Here is a 20,439-nt window from a genome sequence, read left to right on the forward strand (position 1 = left end):
ATTGAAAATCCCTTTGCCACTTTGCTAGACTAAATTGTTGCCTATAAATCAGCTGGATGATCATAAGAAAATAAAAGGTAATTACCTGAGTAATCGAGGGCAAAACACACCTGCACGGCCTGATTGTTAATCGAACTTTTTGGCTGTGTGGGGAAATAGCAAACATAATATTGGCGACATGGCACATGATTGTGATTTTGACATTCCGTTGATCATGCCGTGGCAAAAGACTCACGTAATTATGAAGTTTGCAAAGTGTGGGGATGAGAAGATTTTTTTCTCCAGCTCGTCTCATAGCAACCACAGCCACAGCAGACAGGAGGGTCTAGTGAAGTACGCAGCAATTCCTTAAAAGGAAGCGAGCACCATTTTGGGGCAGGAAGTAACCCTCCAAAATAAAAGTATTTGCACTGTATGCATGTGTTTACTGGGTATTTTAAATATGGGTTACACATACATATATACATACATACATAGATGTATATACATATATATACATACATACATATATGTATACAAAAATACATATATATTCATATATGTACAGTGGGGCAAAAAAGTATTTAGTCAGCCATCGATTGTGAAAGTTCTCCCACTTAAAATGATGACAGAGGTCTGTAATTTTCATCATAGGTACACTTCAACTGTGAGAGACAGAATGTGGGGAAAAAAATCCAGGAATTCACATTGTCACAATTTATTTGTAAATTATGGTGGAAAATAAGTATTTGTTCAACCATTCAAAGCTCTCACTGATGGAAGGAGGTTTTGGCTCAAAATCTCACGATACATGGCCCCATTCATTCTTTCCTTAACACGGATCAATCGTCCTGTCCCCTTAGCAGAAAAACAGCCCCAAAGCATGATGTTTCCACCCCCATGCTTCACAGTAGGTGTGGTGTTCTTGGGATGCAACTCAGTATTCTTCTTCCTCCAAACACGACGAGTTGAGTTTATGACAAAAAGTTCTATTTTGGTTTCATCTGACCACATGACATTCTCCCAATCCTCTGCTGTATCATCCATGTATCCAATTTGGTATAAACTCAACTTGTCGTGTTTGGAGGAAGAATAATGCTGAGGACCGATATATATATATATATATATATATATATATATATATATATATATATATATATGTATATATGTAGGGCACAGAGTGGGTGGGTACAGACAGGTGTAGGGGCGTGGTGATTGGCTCATGTGTTACCTAGGAGGTGTGTCAGTCTGTGGCGGCATGTTGAAATGATTTCGCTGCGCTTATTGAGAGATGATAGATCTGGATGATATATAATAAACAGTTTCTCTTTTAAGCATAGGTTGCATCTTTTATTACCACTGTTGTAAGGTGTGCTGGATGCAAGAATTTACCATGTTATTGAATATTCAACATTATTGTCTTTGAGGTTCCAAATGTGTTTGCTGAGTTCTGTAGAATTCCGCAAAGTCTGGTTTCTAAAGGAGGCGTTGTGATTCTTCCATCTTGTTTTGAACGCTCCTTTGTTTAATCCTACGTACGTGTCGGATGTGTTAATGTCCTTGCGTGTTACCTTTGCTTGGTAAACGACTGATGTCTGTAAGCACCCTCCGTTGAGAAGGCAATCAGGGCAATATATATATATATATATATATATACACATATATATATATATATATATATACATAGATATACACATATATATATATATACACATATATATATTTATACATATATATACACAGATAGATAGATAGATAGATAGATAGATGGATGGATAGAACTTCATTGATTCCTTCAGGAGAGTTCTTTCAGGAAAATTTAACTTCCAGCAGCAGTGTACAGAGTTTGATCAATTAAAAAAAGTAAAAAGTTAATAATGGGGGTTTAAATGGAAACAAAATAGAGAAAAATTACAATAAGAATACAAATAAAAAGCAACAATTGGAATAAAAATATAACAGTAAAATATATAATTCATACACACATACACGTTTGTGTATATATATATAATATATATATATATATATATATATATATATATATATAAATACATGTTTTAATGATGCAAAAATATATTTAAAAAAATATAGCATCTTACATAACAAATTGACTATACGTATAAAATAGAAGTTTGAGTACTTCAAGGATGACTTTGACAATATAATCCCAATAAATTGGACATAATCCGATTTTATCCAGAGCCTCCGAGTCCTGAGAACATCCAAGAATAGAACGTCAATGCAAATTGTATTTAGTAGCAGTTTTTGTTCCGCAGACGCCCTGCTCTCACGTCATCACACAGTCCAGACAACGTGTTCACTCTTCTTCCGAGTTTAAGATGCCATGCTTGTGGCTGATTTAAGGAAACACCAAAATGTATGAGTCCGGCCCTCACCAGCCAAGAGTAGCCGCCAAATGAGGATCTTCTTCACGAAGTAAAGTGACGAAGCGTTCACGAGCCTGTTGGTTGAGGTTAATCATTTTTTTTAAGACGGCACGGGCCTTCCGCCTTTTGTCGCATTCTTGGTCCATTTGGTCTCTTTCACTTGCGCTTAGGAATTTTTCCTGAAACAGACGGTCCACCAGAGTCCCAAGGACCGGCCGTGATACTCGGTGGACGAAGCCGGACCAAGCGTTTCTCAGGTCTTCAACGGTAAAACCGTAGTGGTGCTGGACCGCGTGCCTCAAAGGAACCTCGGCGTACCAGACGTGGCCTTGGGGGTTGTCATACTCCCTCAGAGCCAGATTAATCGTGTCCATGTTGTCTGTTCCAAGTACTTGGAATGAATTCATGAAGTTCCTGCGAAGATCGTCGCAAAAAGCGGCGCTACTTGGTTGAATTCGCAGCATGTCTCCTAGCGGGCTGGTCAGCACGTACCGCTGCTCCGGGACTAGGGTGCATCCTGAGATGGTGTTGACAAAGGCCTCGTTGGGATTGCGTCTGCTGCGAACACGGATCACTTCATCCACCACCTCGTTGTCTGACACTAACAACACATTTAAGACGGACGGGGGTTCGGAAATGAGGAAGACCAGCACCAGCGCACGGATCGGGAGGCGAAGCGTATCTTCACTTCTCATGAGCCCAAAAGCCGAGAAGCCTGGGATGTTGGCGATGACGTGAGTGTCGGTGGTCTTCTGAGGGGTGACTACCTCCATGCCCTCGCCACTCACGTGAGCCACTAGCAAACGGCTGCACCCGCCCATGGATGGGATCTCACAATGCGGCAGGTGAAGCTGCCGCATGGACGGCTTGTCACACTGGATGTCAAAAAGCGGTCCTGCGGGTTTCTTGTGGTGCTGGGCCAGTAGGCTTAGGTCCCATGGGATGACCCCATAACGCACATCCCCCTCTCCATCCATGTGAAACACCAAGCCCGTCACTGTGCACTGGTACCTGCCGGCCCTGAAGCACTGCAGCCGGTAGGTTTCCCTCTTTCCCCCCACGGTGACGTCAGGCGTAAAGTGCTCAAAGTCCTTGAGGAACATGTCGATCAAGCTGGCCGATCGGGTCAAGCTTTTGCTCTTCTCTGGTCTGAGCACAGAGGTGCTGTGAGAACGAGGCAAGAGGCAGGCGGGTCTTCTGGATTGATTATGGACCGAGTAGCCCACGTGAGGATAGCCTGTAACGCTGTAGGTCATTGAGGTCTGCTCCACTGGCAGACTTTCCACCTGGACCTCGTGTGTGAAGACGTTGTGTGGAGAAGGCAGGGAAACATATTCTGAGGCGCAGGCGGATATTTCAAGCAGGGGATCGGAGCAAAGTGGCGCCGGGTCAGGCGGCTCTGGTTCGTTGATCTGTTCTGAGAAAACAAACTCTCCTGGATCGGTACCTGGCTCAGAGTGCCATTCCTTGTGGATGGTCACGCATATCAGCAGATGTTTAAGCACCCTGCTAAGCCAGCTGGAAAACGGGATTATTTTCGTTTTGATCCGGGTCAAACCCATTTGGCTTGCGTGGCAAAGTGTGACATCCGGCACAGGAGAACACTTCTTTGGCCGCACTTCTTGACCAATTGCCTCTGACGACTCGTTCTCCCCTAAACACTCCTGGTGGCTTGCGGTGCATATTTCCTTCTCGTGCGACATCTCAGTCCAATCTCTCTGTCCCATCGCCTGAAACAGAAACCGCCAAATGAGATGCACTTCGCAGATTTGGACACACCTCATATTTTATGTTATCATCTAAACTGCCCTGTGGCCCAGTGTCCTGAGGCACGGGAACATGCACAATATTACAGTTCGTGTTGGAATTCATGTTTGCCTCAATCGACCGCAGCTCCCCAGTTCAGGCAGCACTTATGCTCTCTACCACCACCACCACGCTTGACTGAAGGCAAGAGTTAGTCATCTCACTAGTACGTGTGTTGCCGGCTGCTTACACAATAATGGCTGCTAGTTGACTCATTTTCAGCGGCTAGTACAACCCCTGGAAAATGATGCAACCAGCAGACTTGAAGGATGTTCATTCAGTTTTTCATTTCGTACAAAAAAGCAGATAGACTCTCCCGAAGGACAGCGCGGCAACAAACTCCCTTCTTGTCTCTCATGGACACACACCTGTTGTCAGTGACGTGTGGTCAGATTTAAAAATATACAGTATGCGCTCTGTGCAGATTATTTGCCATTTGATTGGCAGCGATTTACGGGTTATGTTTCGTTTCTGCATTCTTTACACATACAAACTGTTGCCCACAAAATGTGCATTTCATTAAAAACAACACACATATAATGTTCCATCCATCCATCATCTTCCGCTTATGCGAGGTCGGGTCGCGGGGGCAACAGCCTAAGCAGGGAAACCCAGACTTCCCTCTCCCCAGCCACTTCGTCTAGCTCTTCCCGGGGGATCCCGAGGCGTTCCCAGGCCAGCCGGGAGACATAGTCTTCCCAACGTGTCCTGGGTCTTCCCCGTGGCCTCCTATCGGTTGGACGTGCCCTAAACACCTCCCTAGGGAGGCGTTCGGGTGGCATCCTGACCAGATGCCCGAACCACCTCATCTGGCTCCTCTCGATGTGGAGGAGCAGCGGCTTTACTTTGAGTTCCTCCCGGATGGCAGAGCTTCTCACCCTATCTCTAAGGGAGAGACCCGCCACCCGGCGGAGGAAACTCATTTGGGCCGCTTGTACCCGTGATCTTATCCTTTCGGTCATGACCCAAAGCTCATGACCATAGGTGAGGATGGGAACGTAGATCGACCGGTAAATTGAGAGCTTTGCCTTCCGGCTCAGCTCCTTCTTCACCACAACGGATCGGTACAACGTCCGCATTACTGAAGACGCCGCACCGATCCGCCTGTCGATCTCACGATCCACTCTTCCCCCACTCGTGAACAAGACTCCTAGGTACTTGAACTCCTCCACCTGGGGCATATAATGTTATCGTCGTCTTTGTCAAAGTTTGTTGTTGACAAACCCCAAGATGCAGAGATGGAGGTAGGCATTGGATAGGAAAACATGATTTGATATAAAATACTAGAACAAAACCAAACAAACGGTAGAAACAAAAAGCGCGCACGTGGGCGGATAACAAACTAGGCTGAGAACCAACAAAACTGGAAGCAGGGAACAAAAGCCAGTAAGCTACAAATAGCTCACGAAATATAGCTTACCGCTACGCTGCAAAGATACGACAAGAGCGACAAGAAGTGACATCGCCAAACCACGACACGACATGTAGCAACGACACAAGAGCGACAATAATCCAGCACTGACTGGAGGAACAAAACAGGTAGAATAGGAGCGGGCTGATTACAGGTGTGGCCAGGTGCCAATCAGCCGCAGCTGAGGGAAAACAGCAAACAGGAAGCTGAACCAAAATAAGAGTGCTGACAGGAACTAAGGTCAGGAAATACTAAACACACACAGAGGAAAAACTAAAACACAAACAAACTGCCAGTGACAAGCCTGACAGTTTTACTTTTACTTATAAACAGAGGTGGGTAGAGTATCCAGATATTGTACTCAAGTAAGAGTACTGTTACTTTAGAGATGTATTACTCAAGTAAAAGTAAGGAGTAGTCACCCAAATATTTACTTGAATAAAAGTAAAAAGTATGTTGTGAAAAAACTACTCAAGTACTGAGTAACTGATGAGTAACCTGTTCGTTTAACGATGACGGCAACAAGTAATGCACAAAAACATAAAAATAGCAATGAACAAATTCAGAGCCAGGAATATCTCTTACGCAACCAAAACAATAATATATATTACATAATATATATTTGGTTTTACACTGTGTTGAAAAAAAATTTGAAAATGAATTTTACGTTTGCAACCTCATTATACTATTGGCTAAGTTTTATATTCAGAAATGTAAGTTTCTCAATATCCGACCTGTTTTTGGTGCCTTTAAAAAAGATTTAGAACTCTACATTAAAACACTTTACTTTTAACGACCAAAAAGCTGTGAAAACGATGATGCTGTGTTCCAAATTGAAGTTATTTACTGAAATTGAGTGAGCCTATGGCTTTGCACTTTGTTTATTTTACATATATATATATATATATATATATATATATATATTTTTTTTTTTTTTTTTTTTTTTGCATTCTATTTTACTTACTTTGAATTAACAACCCCCTGGCGCTGTTTTGTACGTTTCTTTTTAATACTGTTTTAGTACTTACTTTGATTATTATTTTAAACTGTTTGTAAATGTTGACATTTATAAATAAACTTTTTTTAAAAAAGAAGAAAAAAAAGTGCAGTTAATCATGTGACCCCGTGACTCTATTTGATTGGTGAAACGGAGTCAAACGTCACCAGTGACTGCATTTGATCGGTGAAACGGGAGTCAAACGTCACCGGTGACTGCATTTGATTGGTGAAACGGAGTCAAACGTCACCAGTGACTGCATTTGATCGGTGAAACGGAGTCAAACGTCACCAGTGACTGCATTTGATTGGTGAAACGGAGTCAAACGTCACCAGTGACTGCATTTGATTGGTGAAACGGAGTCAAACGTCACCAGTGACTGCATTTGATTGGTGAAACGGAGTCAAACGTCACCAGTGACTGCATTTGATTGGTGAAACGGAGTCAAACGTCACAGGTGACTGCATTTGATTGGTGAAACGGAGTCAAACGTCACCAGTGACTGCATTTGATCGGGGAAACGGAGTCAAACGTCACAGGTGACTGCATTTGATCGGGGAAACGGAGTCAAACGTCACCAGTGACTGCATTTGATTGGTGAAACGGAGTCAAACGTCACCAGTGACTGCATTTGATCGGGGAAACGGAGTCAAACGTCACCAGTGACTGCATTTGATTGGTGAAACGGAGTCAAACGTCACCGGTAATTGCATTTGATCGGTGAAACGGAGTCAAACGTCACCAGTGACTGCATTTGATAGGTGAAACGGAGTCAAACGTCACCAGTGACTGCATTTGATCGGTGAAACGGAGTCAAACGTCACCAGTGACTGCATTTGATCGGTGAAACGCAGGCATGTGATGGATCCTACTTTGAAGGTCTGTCCGACAAACCAAAACAAACAAAGCGTGCATTAACAGATCGATAAAAATCAGTAGCGAGTAGCGAGCTGAATGTAGATAAATGGAGCGGAGTGAAAGTAGCGTTTCTTCTCTATAAATATACTCAAGTAAAAGTAAAAGTATGTTGCATTAAAACTACTCTTAGAAGTACAATTTATCCCAAAAGTTACTCAAGTAACTTATAATTGAAGTCCATGTGCCGGTCCTTCTGGATAAAAATATCCGTCACTTTCTGGTGAAAGCCCTCCTTGCTATCCTTCAGTTTTAAAAGTCTTATGAGAGTTGAACATAGTTGCCGCGATTAGCAGAGCTCCTACTCTCATTATTTCCACGAAATGCGAGCTGATCTTTGGCCAGCGAGCAGGTCGCATTGATCAAATCAATCAATGTTTACTTATTAGCCCTAAATCACTAGTGTCTCAAAGGGCTGCACAAACCACTACGACATCCTCGGTAGGCCCACATAAGGGCAAGGAAAACTCACACCCAGTGGGACGTCGGTGACAATAATGACTATGAGAACCTTGGAGAGGAGGAAAGCAATGGATGTCGAGCGGGTCTAACATGATACTGTGAAAGTTCAATCCACAATGGATCCAACACAGCCGCGAGAGTCCAGTCCAAAGCGGATCCAACACAGCATAGAGAGTCCCGTTCACAGCGGAGCCATTGATGACATCTTTTAAAATCTCTCGGTTCTCTTTTACCTTGGCATTGTGGACACTGATGTTGAGTCGCCGCTGTTCATCCAAAGCCAAGTCTATCCTCGTCATCCCAAACGTTTTTAGCGCAATCTAGCTTTGAATATGAGCGGCCGACCGCTCGTGTTTGGTGAGGCTTCTTTGCAAATTCTTTAGGTCACAAAATCCCATTTGAGTCCACACAGTTCCACACATTGAAAAAAAAAGGCCCATCCCCCATCCAACGCCCTTGACGCAAATCCCTTAGGAGTGATGGACGGATGGGCAGTGCCTGCAGAGCTGCAGCCTGCCACCGTGACCCCCACTCCCCCCCTCTCTGTTGCTAGATATATCTCGAGATGTATGTTGTAATATGTATATGTGCTTTGCTGTGGAGGTTTTTTTCCCCACTCCAAACTGGACCCCCTTAAGAACCCAGTTTGGATTGTATTTTGTTACTCATCCTTCCCCAGCGTTTACCTTTTGCTCATCTTTTAAGGGGCGCCTCGTGGCGAGCATTCAGCGTTCTTGTTCTGTTACCCTGTATACCAGGGGTCACCAACCTTTTGGAAACCAAGAGGTACTTCTTGGGTACTGATTAATGCGAAGGGCTAGCAGTTTGATACACACTTAAATAAATTGCTAGAAATTGCCAATTTGCTCAATTTATCTTAATAAATAAATCTATATATTTTAAAAAATGGGTATTTCTGTCTGTCATTCCATGGTACATTTTTTTTCCTTTTACGGAAGGTTTTTTGTAGAGAATAAATAATGAAAAAAATGAAAATTAAATTTTATCTTCAATTTGGACTCTTTAAAATTCAAAATTCAACCAAAAAAAAAGAGAAAAACTAGCTAATTCGAATTTTTGAAAAAAAAAAAATAATAATAATTTATGGGACATCATTAGTAATTTTTCCCGAATAAGATTAATTTTAGAATTTTGATGACATGTTTTAAATAGGTTAAAATCCAATCTGCACTTTGTTAGAATATATAACAAATTGGACCAAGCTATATTTCTAACAAAGACAAATCATTATTTCTTCTAGATTTTCCAGACCAAAACTTTTAAAAGACATTCAAAAGATTTTGAAATAAGATTTAAATTTGATTCTACAGATTTTCTAGATTTTCCAGAATAATTAATTTTAATTTTAATCATAACAAGTTTGAAGAAATATTTCACAAATATTCTTTGTCGAAAAAACAGAAGCTAAAATGAAGAATTAAATTAAAATGTATTTATTATTCTTTACAATACAAAAAATAAATTTACTTGAACATTGATTTAAATCGTCAGGAAAGAAGAGGAAGGAATTTAAAAGGTAAAAAGGTATATGTGTTTGAAAATCCTAAAATCATTTTTAAGGTTGTATTCTCTAAAATTGTCTTTCTGAAAGTTATAAGAAGCAAAGTAAAAAAATAAATGAATTTATTTAAACAAGTGAAGACCAAGTCTTTAAAATATTTTCTTGTATTTTCATATTCTATTTAATTTTTGTCTCTCTTAGAATTAAAAATGTCGAGCAAAGCGAGACCAGCTTGCTAGTAAATAAATAAAATTTTAAAAAATAGAGGCAGCTCACTGGTAAGTGCTGCTATTTTTAGAACAGGCCAGCGGGCGACTCATCTGGTCCTTACGGGCGACCTGGTGCCCGCGGGCACCGCATTGGTGACCCCTGCTGTACACTGTTCGTCTAATCCTGAATGAGTTTGGGCTGAAAAGAAAGATTTGTTGTACTTGTGCAATGACAATAAGGACTTACCTACCTAACTACCTACCAACTATTGTCATTTCAAACGGCAACTTTTTGGCTTTAGGGATCAGAAACAAATCAATCAATCAATCGTTTACTTACATAGCCCTAAATCACTAGTGTCTCAAAGGGCTGCACAAACCACTACGACATCCTCGGTAGGCCCACATAAGGGCAAGGAAAACTCACACCCAGTGGGGATGTCAATGTGAATGACTATGAGAAACCTTGGAGAGGAGGAAAGCAATGGATGTCGAGCGGGTCCAACATGATACTGTGAAAGTTCAATCCATAATGGATCAAACACAGTCGCGAGAGTCCAGTCCAAAGCGGATCCAACACAGCAGCGAGAGTCCCGTTCACAGCGGAGCCAGCAGGAAAACATCCCAAGCGGAGGCGGATCAGCAGCGCAGAGATGTCCCCAGCCGATACACAGGCAAGCAGTACATGGCCACCGGATCGGACCGGACCCCCTCCACAAGGGACATAGGAGAAAAAGAAAAGAAACGGCAGATCAACTGGTCTAAAAAGGGAGTCTATTTAAAGGCTAGAGTATACAAATGAGTTTTAAGGTGAGACTTAAATGCTTCTACTGAGGTGGCATCTGGAACTGTTACCGGGAGGGCATTCCAGAGTACTGGAGCCCGAACGGAAAACGCTCTATAGTCCGCAGACTTTTTTTGGGCTTTGGGAATCACTAATAAGCCGGAGTCCTTTGAACGCAGATTTCTCACCGGGACATATGGTACAATACAATCGGCAAGATAGGATGGAGCTAGACCGTGTAGTATTTTATACGTAAGTAGTAAAACCTTAAAGTCACATCTTAAGTGCACAGGAAGCCAGTGCAGGTGAGCCAGTACAGGCGTAATGTGATCAAACTTTCTTGTTCTTGTCAAAAGTCTAGCAGCCGCATTTTGTACCAACTGTAATCTTTTAATGCTAGACATGGGGAGACCCGAAAATAATATGTTACAGTAGTCGAGGCGAGACGTAACAAACGCATGGATAATGATCTCAGCGTCTTTAGTGGACAAAATAGAGCGAATTTTAGCGATATTACGGAGATGAAAGAAGGCCGTTTTAGTAACGCTTTTAATGTGTGACTCAAAGGAGAGAGTTGGGTCGAAGATAATACCCAGATTCTTTACCGAGTCACCTTGTTTAATTGTTTGGTTGTCAAATGTTAGAGTTGTATTATTAAATAGAGGTCGGTGTCAGGCAGGACCGATAATCAGCATTTCCGTTTATTTGGCGTAGAGTTGCAAAAAGTTGGCGGACATCCATTGTTTAATTTCATTAAGACACGCCTCCAGCTGACTACAATCCGGCGTGTTGGTCATTCAGTTTAATCAAAAAATTAAACTGTGGTAGTCAGCAACAGTTTCATTTTTCATTGGGGTGACACAAATATGGAATCACTATTCTGAGGAAAAAATATAAAATCACCCTGCACATTTTCATTCCCAAAGTTAAATGGTAAATGGGTTATACTCGTATAGCGCTTTTCTACCTTCAAGGTACTCAAAGCGCTTTGACACTACTTCCACATTCACCCATTCACACACACATTCACACACTGATGGCCATGCAAGGCCCTAACCAGGACCCATCAGGAGCAAGGGTGTAGTGTCTTGCTCAAGGACACAACAGACGTGACAGGGTTGGTAGAAGGTCAGGATCGAACCAGGAACCTCTCTCCCAACCGTGCCAAATGAAATGAATCCCACTTTTGAATTGTGATGAATCCTAATACATGATTTTAATGCCGTTGAATTGTCAGAATGGAACCCTCAAAGTTTGTGTGCTTTATTTTCTGAAAAGCTGCTGACAAGTTGTGTCTAAAGTCCACCTGGGAGTATTTTCACGTAAAATGTGCATCTTTGCAACGACGTAGGCATGATCCACCACTGAGCATATCACAACCCACGCTTCAAGTCAAGTAGCGTCAAAATAAATTGCCTCCCTACTTGGTGAATGTGTGATGACATGCATCCCTTCATCTGCATGTCATGTACACACATTTTCCTTCTGCTCATCAGGGAAAAAAAACTTAGGAAGATTTTGAATTGTGTTAGTAGTTGTAGTAGAATGCAAGTTTGTGCCGCTATGCTTTTATTTTGAAGCCTACTTTGCACTGAACAGGAATTCACTGTGTGCACATTTTAATGCCGCCTTAATAGTGAGGCTAACCTCCTCCAACCTCCGAGGACAAAGCTCGGAACTTTCTGCTTCGCCGCTCCCAGTCTGTGGAACTCTCCCCCTGACCACCTGAGGGCACCACAGACTGGATGATTTAACACCCGCGGCTGATTAAACCTGTTCATTAGTCTGCAGTTGGGCTTCACGGTGGCAGAGGGGTTAGTGCGTCTGCCTCACAATACGAAGTTCCTGCAGTCCTGGGTTCAAATCCAGGCTCGGGATCTTTCTGTGTGGAGTTTGCATGTTCTCCCCGTGACTGCGTGGGTTCCCTCCGGGTACTCCGGCTTCCTCCCACTTCCAAAGACATGCACCTGGGGATAGGTTGATTGGCAACACTAAATTGGCCCTAGTGTGTGAATGTTGTCTGTCTATCTGTGTTGGCCCTGCGATGAGGTGGCGACTTGTCCAGGGTGTACCCTGCCTTCCGCCCGATTGTAGCTGAGATAGGCGCCAGTGCCCCCCGCGACCCCGAAAGGGAATAAGCGGTAGAAAATGGATGGATGGATGGATAGTCTGCAGTTTAAAGGGAGTGTTCACGTCTTGGAGAGCTGTTGCACCAAGTGGATTGACATGAATCATAGTTTCGACACGAGAGATGTCATGCGCATCAAAGGAGAGAATGATCAAACTTCTCCAAAAAGGTAAATCATCACGCAATATTGCCAGAGATGTTGATGGTTCACAGTCTAAAATGTGGACCAAGTACAAACAACGGGGAAGGTTGTAAAAGACAAGCGTACTGGTAGACCAAGGACAACATCAAAGAGTCAAGGCAGATAACTAGAAAACGAAGGACAAATGGGAGGAAACTGGAGTCACCGTCTGGGATTTAAATATAGACAGTAGGAGCAAGCTTGATGAAAAGTACTGTTTGTCACTCGTTGAGTCCGTGCCTCAGACTGCAAGCTGTTATAAAAGCCAGAGGTGGTGCAAAAAAGTACTAGTGTAGTGTTGTACTGTTATTTTTTTTGATTCCATGTATTTTCCCTCAGATTTAGTGATTCCATATTTCTGTTACGGACTACCACAATTCATTTTCTAGATTTCTTTTCGTGATTCGTAAAGCCAAGAAGTTGCTATTTGAAACGATTATAGTTTTGATGTCATGTCTGCTATTTTTCTAAAAATGTGAACAACTGAATCGACATCTTCCAAGTCTGCTGATTCCATCATTTTTCAGGTGTTGCATTTCAATACAAGGTATACATCCAGTCAGCGATTTTCTACCGCTTGTCCCATTTGGGGTCGTCTCAGCTGCATTCGGACGGAAGGCGGGGTTCACCCTGGACAAGTCGCCACCTCATCACAGGGCCAACACAGCTATACAAGAACTTTAAATTATTTTTATTTCTAAACTATCATCAACAGGATGGCTTGTACTTTACCACGTTTAAAAAAAAAACAACAATCTCGTACTTCTGGTATTGTTTTAAGTTATTTCATTATTATCATTTCATAAAAATGAATAATAACGAAGACGTCAAAGACCACAATCCCCGCTGATGGAAGGAACGTTCAAGCGCATGTTACCACTTAAGTTAAAACGTTTTGATATGAGCCTGTGTTGTTGATATGAACTCACCTGTGGAGTCGTCGGGCTTTGTGTTGCCGAGCTGCGAAACTTGAGAATGTGAGGTGAGAACGTTGAGTCAGATTATTTATCTCTTCCTGCTCCACCTCAAAGTTGTGTGTGTTCTTCAAGGCCAATGGTATGTGTTGATAGTATGTTTTCTTTTGAAAACTGGTATCTACAGATCCAACCATTTGATACGTCAAAGAAAAATGTGTAATATGTTGCATCAATGAAAACATTCTGTACTTCATGTCCGACTACTGGGATTTGCCGTGTGTACTTTGTTGAATAGTGGCTCTTAACAGCATCAGTTATTTTCTATAGCTTTAGGCCTCACCTGTCTGTTCTTCTCAGGGTTATTTGGTGTTGAACCCCATGATGCAGAGAAGGAGGGAGGCATTTTGCAGGAAAACATAGTTTAATTTAAAAAACTACAACTAGAACAAACAAAGGGTACAAACAAAAAGCACGCACGTGGGCGGATATAACAAACTAAGGGCTATGAACAAACAAAACGGAAGCAGGGAACAAAAAACAGTAAGCTATAAACATTTACCAAATATAGCTTACCGCTACGCTGCAATCACAGGATCAGTAGGAATGACCAGTAGAAAATGACATTGACGCGACATGTGGCAACGACAATGAGCCAGCACTGACTGGAAGACAAAGTGGGTACAAATAGGAGCGGGCTGATTGACTACAGGTGTGGCCAGGTGCCAATCAGCCGCAGATGAGGTGACAACAGCACACAGGGAGACAAACAGGAAGCTGAACCAAAATAAGAGCACTTGACAGGAACTAAAGACAGGAGATACTAAACACAGAGGAAACAAAGACAAATGCAGAGGAAAAAACTAAAACAGACAAACTGTAAGGGGAAAGCCTGACAGTTCTATGTCAGCCAATCAGCTCCTTACCTTACGTTGTGTCTCACCAACTCAAACAAGCAGGTTTGTTCTGAATTTTAGTTGTTTTTTTAAAGACACAAAGAAAAATATACCTTTTCACTCTGCCAACTTTCTCCTGGTTATTCCGCTCATGTCTTGGAAGACGGGCATCTGGCACCCTGGTAGCCTGGTGACCAAGAAGAACACACAACACAACATTTGCATTGTGTTGTTACTAGGGGTGTAACGCTACGTGTATTTGTATTGAACCGTTTCGGTTCGGTTCGGAGGTGTAACGGACGAGTTTCCATACGGACATATTAAGTAGCGTACCGCACATTATGCAAACAATGCACACCGAGGCACAACACACGGCATGCTAGCAGCGACCAAGCTACTACGATAGACTGACTATACCTCATCTTTTCACCGGACATGTCCTCTTCTGCGGGGTTGTCCGGGTGGAGTTTCTCAAATGCCTCAAATGTCCGGCATTTTATGTTAGGGTTGCGTGTATTTTCAATGTACGTTCAGGGTTAAGAAGGGGTTGAAAACAAAACAAATTGTTAACGCAGCAGCATTCGTGAGGGAGGAGCAGTACCAGGTAGCCCGTAAGGACCAGATGAGTCGCCCGTTGGCCTGTTCCAAAAATAGCTCAAATAGCAGCACTTACCAGTGAGCTGCCTCTATTTTTTAAATTGTATTTATTTACTAGCAAGCTGGTCTCGCTTTGTTCGACATTTTTAATTCTAAGAGAGACAAAACTCAAATAGAAAATATTTTAAAGACTTGGTCTTCACTTGTTTAAATAAATTCATTTATTATTTTTACTTTGCTTCTTAAAACTTTCAGAAAGACAATTTTAGAGAAAAAAGACAACCTTAAAAATGATTTTAGGATTTTTAAACACATATACCTTTTTACTTTTTAAACTCCTTCCTCTTCTTTCCTGACAATTTAAATCAATGTTCAAGTAATTTTTTTATTGTAAATAATGATAAGTACATTTTAATTTAATTATTCATTTTAGCTTCTGTTTTTTTTGACGAAGAATATTTTTGAAATATTTCTTTAAACTTATTATGATTAAAATTCTAAAAAATTATTCTGGCAAATGTAGAAAATCTTTAGAATCAAATTTAAATCTTATTTCAAAGTCTTTTGAATTTCTTTTAAAATTTTTGTTCTGGAAAATCTAGAAGAAATAATGATTTGTCTTTGTTAGAAATATAGCTTGGTCCAATTTGTTATATATTCTAACAAAGTGCAGATTTGATTTTAACCTATTTAAAACATGTCATCAAAATTATAAAATTAATCTTAATCAGGAAAAATTACTAATGATGTTCCATAAATTATTTTTTTAATTTTTTCAAAAAGATTCCAATTAGTTAGTTTTTCTCTTCTTTTTTTTTGGTTGAATTTTGAGTTCTAAAGAGTCAAAATTGAAGATGAACTATGTTTCAAAATTTTACGTTCATTATTTTCCTGTTTTCTCCTCTTTTAAACCGTTCAATTAAGTGTTTTTTCATCATTTATTCTGTACAAAAAACCTTCCGTAAAAGGAAAACAAATGTACAATGGAATGACAGACAAAAATACCCTTTTTTAAATATATATATATATATATATATATATATATATATATATATATATAGATTTATTTATTACAGGTAAATTGAGCAAATTGACTATTTCTGGCAATTTATTTAAGTGTGTATCAAACTGGTAGCCCTTCGCATTAATCAGTACCCAAGAAGTAGCTCTTGCTTTCAAAAAGGTTGGTGACCCTTGGTCTAGTGTAGTGGTTCTCAAATGGGGGTACGGGTACCCCTGGGGGTACTTGAAGGTATGCCAAGGGATACGTGATATTTTAAAAACATATTCTGAAAATAGCAACAATTCAAAAATCTTTTATAAATATATTTATTGAATAATACTTCAACAAAATATGAATGTATGTTCATAAACTGTAAAAAAAAACAAAAAAAAAACACAATAATGCAATATTCAATGTTGACAGCGAGATTTTTTTGTGGACATGTTCCATAAATATTGATGCTAAAGATTTATTTTTTTATGAAGAAATGTTTAGAATGAAGTTGATGAATTCAGATGGATCTCTATTACAATCCCCAAAGAGGACACTTTAAGTTGATGATTACTTCTATGTGTAGAAATCTTTATCTATAATTGAATCACTTGTTTATTTTTCAACAAGTTTTAGTTATTTTTATTTCTTTTTTTCCAAATAGTTCAAGAAAGACCACTACAAATGAGCAATATTTTGCACTGTTATACAATTTAATAAATCATAAACTGATGACATAGTGCTGTATTTTACTTCTTTGTCTCTTTTTTTCAACCAAAAATGCTTTGCTCTGATTAGGGGGTAATTAAATTTTTTTTTAAAAATCACGGGGGGTACATCACTGAAAAAAGGTTGAGAACCACTGGTCTAGTGTTTAGTGTTAAATATTTAGTGTTTAGTGTTGAACGCAGCATAAGCGGTGGGAAATGGATGGATGGATGAACTGAACTGAACTAAACTTAACTGTTACTTTCCTTTGCAGTTGAACGCAGCATTAAGTGTCCAGTGTTAATTGCCTAGTGCAGGGGTCGGGAACCTTTTTGGCTGAGAGAGCCATGAAGGCCAAATATTTTAAAAACGTATTTCCATGAGAGCCATATTATATTTTGGTAATACTTTGATATGAGGAACATATTCACCATTAATTAGTTGCTTATTAACATGCAAATTCGTAACATATTGGCTCTTAATTAGTCATTTTTAAGTACTTATTAATGCCTTTTTCTGCATGGCCTTATTTTACAAGCAGTAAGCCATTAACTAAAAGTCTTCCCTTATAACCTCAGAATTATTGCTTATTAGTAACCTTAACCCTTATATGGTCCCCTAGTGTCCTAATAACTCTCAATTAAGTATTTCTTACTTAGAATATGTTCCCCACACTAAAGTGTTACCAATATTTTTTAACACTGAATACAACTAAATGTGCGCATTTTTAAGTTAGACTAACATTTTTAGAGTATAACAAGTCTCTTATTCTTTTTAATAACATTGTTATTCTGAAGCTAACAAATAATAAATGAAATACTTCTTACCATTAATGCGACTTCTTGGATTGATGGAATAAAATGCATGAGAATGTTTTTAATTTTGAACATTATTTTTAACCCTGTGATTACCAGCGGAATCATTTATTACTTATCATGTTAAGCAATGTCAGCTGAGATTTATCTGAGAGCCAGGTGCAGTCATCAAAAGAGCCACATCTGGCTCTAGAGCCGCAGGTTCCCTACCCCTGGCTTAGTGTCTAGTGTTAAGTGTCTAGTGTTTAGTGTTGAACGCAGCATAAGCAGTAGAAATGGATGGATGGATGGATGAACTGAACTTAACTGTTACTTTCCTTTGCAGTTAAACGCAGCATTAAGTGTCTAGTGTTAATTGCCTAGTGTCTAATGTTGAGTGTCTAGTGTTTAGTGTTGAACGCAGCATAAGCGGTGGGAAAATGGATGGATGGATGAACTGAACAGAACTGTTACTTTCCTTTGCAGTTGAACGCAGCATTAAGTGTCTAGTGTTAGTTGCCTAGTGTCTAGTGTTTAGTGTTGAACGCAGCATAAGCGGTGGAAAAATGGATGGATGGATGAACTGAACTGAACTGTTACTTTCCTTTGCAGTTGAACGCAGCATTAAGTGTCTAGTGTTAGTTGCCTAGTGTCTAGTGTTTAGTGTCTAGTGTTTAGTGTTGAACGCAGCATAAGCAGTGGGAAAAAGGATGGATGGATGAAAGGAAGGATGAACAGAACTGAACTGTTACTTTCCTTTGCAGTTGAACGCAGCATTAAGTGTCTAGTGTTAGTTGCCTAGTGTCTAGTGTTTAGTGTTGAACGCAGCATTAAGTGTCTAGTGTTAGTTGCCTAGTGTCTAGTGTTAAGTGTCTAGTGTTTAGTGTTGAACGCAGCATAAGCAGTGGAAAAATGGATGGATGGATGGATGGATGAACTGAACTGAACTGTTACTTTCCTTTGCAGTTGAACGCAGCATTAAGTGTCTAGTGTTAGTTGCCTAGTGTCTAGTGTTAAGTGTCATCATCATCATCAAATCATCATCATCACTTAACACTATCATCATTGATGATGATGATAGTGTTAAGTGTCTAGTGTTTAGTGTTGAACGCAGCATAAGCGGTGGGAAATGGATGGATGGATAAAAGGAAGGATGAACAGAACTGAACTGTTACTTTCCTTTGCAGTTGAACGCAGCATTAAGTGTCGAGTGTTAAATCTGGCCCGCGGTGTAATTTAATTTGGCCCTTGAGGCAATATCAATTTAGCATTAGAGCTGGCCCGCCGGTGTTATACAGCGTCGGTGCCGCCGTAACACCGCTAATACTCATACTTGCCAACCCTCCTAATTTTCCCGGTAGACTCCCGAAGTTCAGTGCCCCTCCCGATAATCTCCCGGGGCAACCATTCTCCCGAATTTCCACCGATTTCCACCTGGACAACTACATTGGGGGCGTGCTTTTAAGGCACTGCCTTTAGCGTTCTCTACAACCTGTCATCACGTCCGCTTTTCCTCCATACTAACAGCGTGTCACATAATATTTGTGGCTTTTACACACACACACACACACACACACACACACACACACACACACACACACACACACACACACACACACACACACACACACAAGTGAATGCAAGCATACTTGGTCAACAGCCATACAGGTCACACTGAGGGTGGCCGTATAAACAACTTTAGCACTGTTACAAATATGCGCCACACTGTGAACCCACACCAAACAAGGAATTACAAACACATTTCGGGTGAACATCCGCACCGTAACACAACAGAACAAATACCCAGAAACCCTTGCAGCACTAACTCTTCTGGGAAACTTCCAGCAAACTGACCAATAATTAACGTTTTATTCATGCATTTTCTCTTGCTACTTCAAGGCTTGAATGTTTGGTTCATTCATTATTGTTATTTTATTTTCAAATGTATTATTATTTTTATTTTAATTTTATTTGATATGCCATTGATATTCTTTTAATTATTATTATTATTATTTGAAACTGGATTTTGCATGTCACTAAAGTTATATAAGCCTTTGCTTGTACAATATTTAATGCAAAACTTGTTTGGGTCCTGATTAAAACGTTCATTTGTTCAACCTTGGCCCGCGGCTTTGTTCCGTTTAAAATGTTGGCCCACTCTGTATTTGAGTTTGACACCCCTGGTCTAGTGTTTAGTGTTGAACGCAGCATAAGCGGTGGGAAATGGATGGATGGATGGATGGATGAGCTGAACTTAACTGTTACTTTCCTTTGCAGTTGAACGCAGCATTAAGTGTCTAGTTTTAATTGCCTAGTGTCTAGTGTTAAGTGTCTAGTGTTTCGTGTTGAATGCAGCATAAGCGGTAGGAAACGGATGGATGGATGAACTGAACTGAACCGTACTTTCCTTTGCAGTTGAACGCAGCATTCGCGGCTCACTGCGGGGGCGTGGCTAGATAAACTTAGTGACCTCGTTTAATTCGATTCCTTTCACTTGGGTGCACCAAAACACGCCATTACGCTGACGGCTTAAATGAACAATGAATAAAGACATACGACTCCGAATTTAAACGATGAATATCATTTTAACATCTTCTGAGCTGCTGTCACCGCGTTCAGGCCTGGTGTTTCTTTTCTCTTTTTTTTTTTTAACCAACGTGATCTTTCATTGGCTGACTGCTTGATAAGCGCGGCCTATCACGTCACTCGGCACTCAGTTGGCCCAATGTCAAGGCCTGTGATTGGTCCAAACGTT

The 20,439-nt window shown here is 40.6% G+C and overlaps 1 protein-coding gene across 2 annotated transcripts; it reads right to left on the reverse strand.

Moving 5' to 3' along the window:
• Positions 1–681: 681 nt before the first annotated feature.
• Positions 682–14,391, reverse strand: LOC133569184 (uncharacterized). Of its 2 annotated transcripts, none has more exons than XM_061921388.1 (2): positions 14,272–14,391; positions 682–4,096 (listed from the first exon to the last, which is right to left on the reverse strand). In XM_061921388.1, the coding sequence occupies exon 2, from the start codon at positions 4,091–4,093 to the stop codon at positions 2,372–2,374; it is 1,722 nt and encodes a 573-aa protein (XP_061777372.1). In that variant the 5' UTR covers positions 4,094–4,096; positions 14,272–14,391; the 3' UTR covers positions 682–2,371. The 2 variants fall into 2 exon arrangements, with proteins under 2 accessions (XP_061777372.1, XP_061777371.1); XM_061921387.1 differs by lacking the exon at positions 14,272–14,391 and adding an exon at positions 13,711–13,849.
• Positions 14,392–20,439: the final 6,048 nt, after the last annotated feature.

Source organism: Nerophis ophidion, linkage group LG15 (genome assembly GCF_033978795.1).
Source record: "Nerophis ophidion isolate RoL-2023_Sa linkage group LG15, RoL_Noph_v1.0, whole genome shotgun sequence".
In the NCBI taxonomy this organism is placed as follows: Eukaryota; Metazoa; Chordata; class Actinopteri; order Syngnathiformes; family Syngnathidae; genus Nerophis; species Nerophis ophidion.

Bases quoted from the DNA above. Each gene is read 5' to 3' on its own strand.
- LOC133569184 (XM_061921388.1), bottom strand. From the start codon at position 4,093: ATGGGACAGAGAGATTGGACTGAGATGTCGCACGAGAAGGAAATATGC.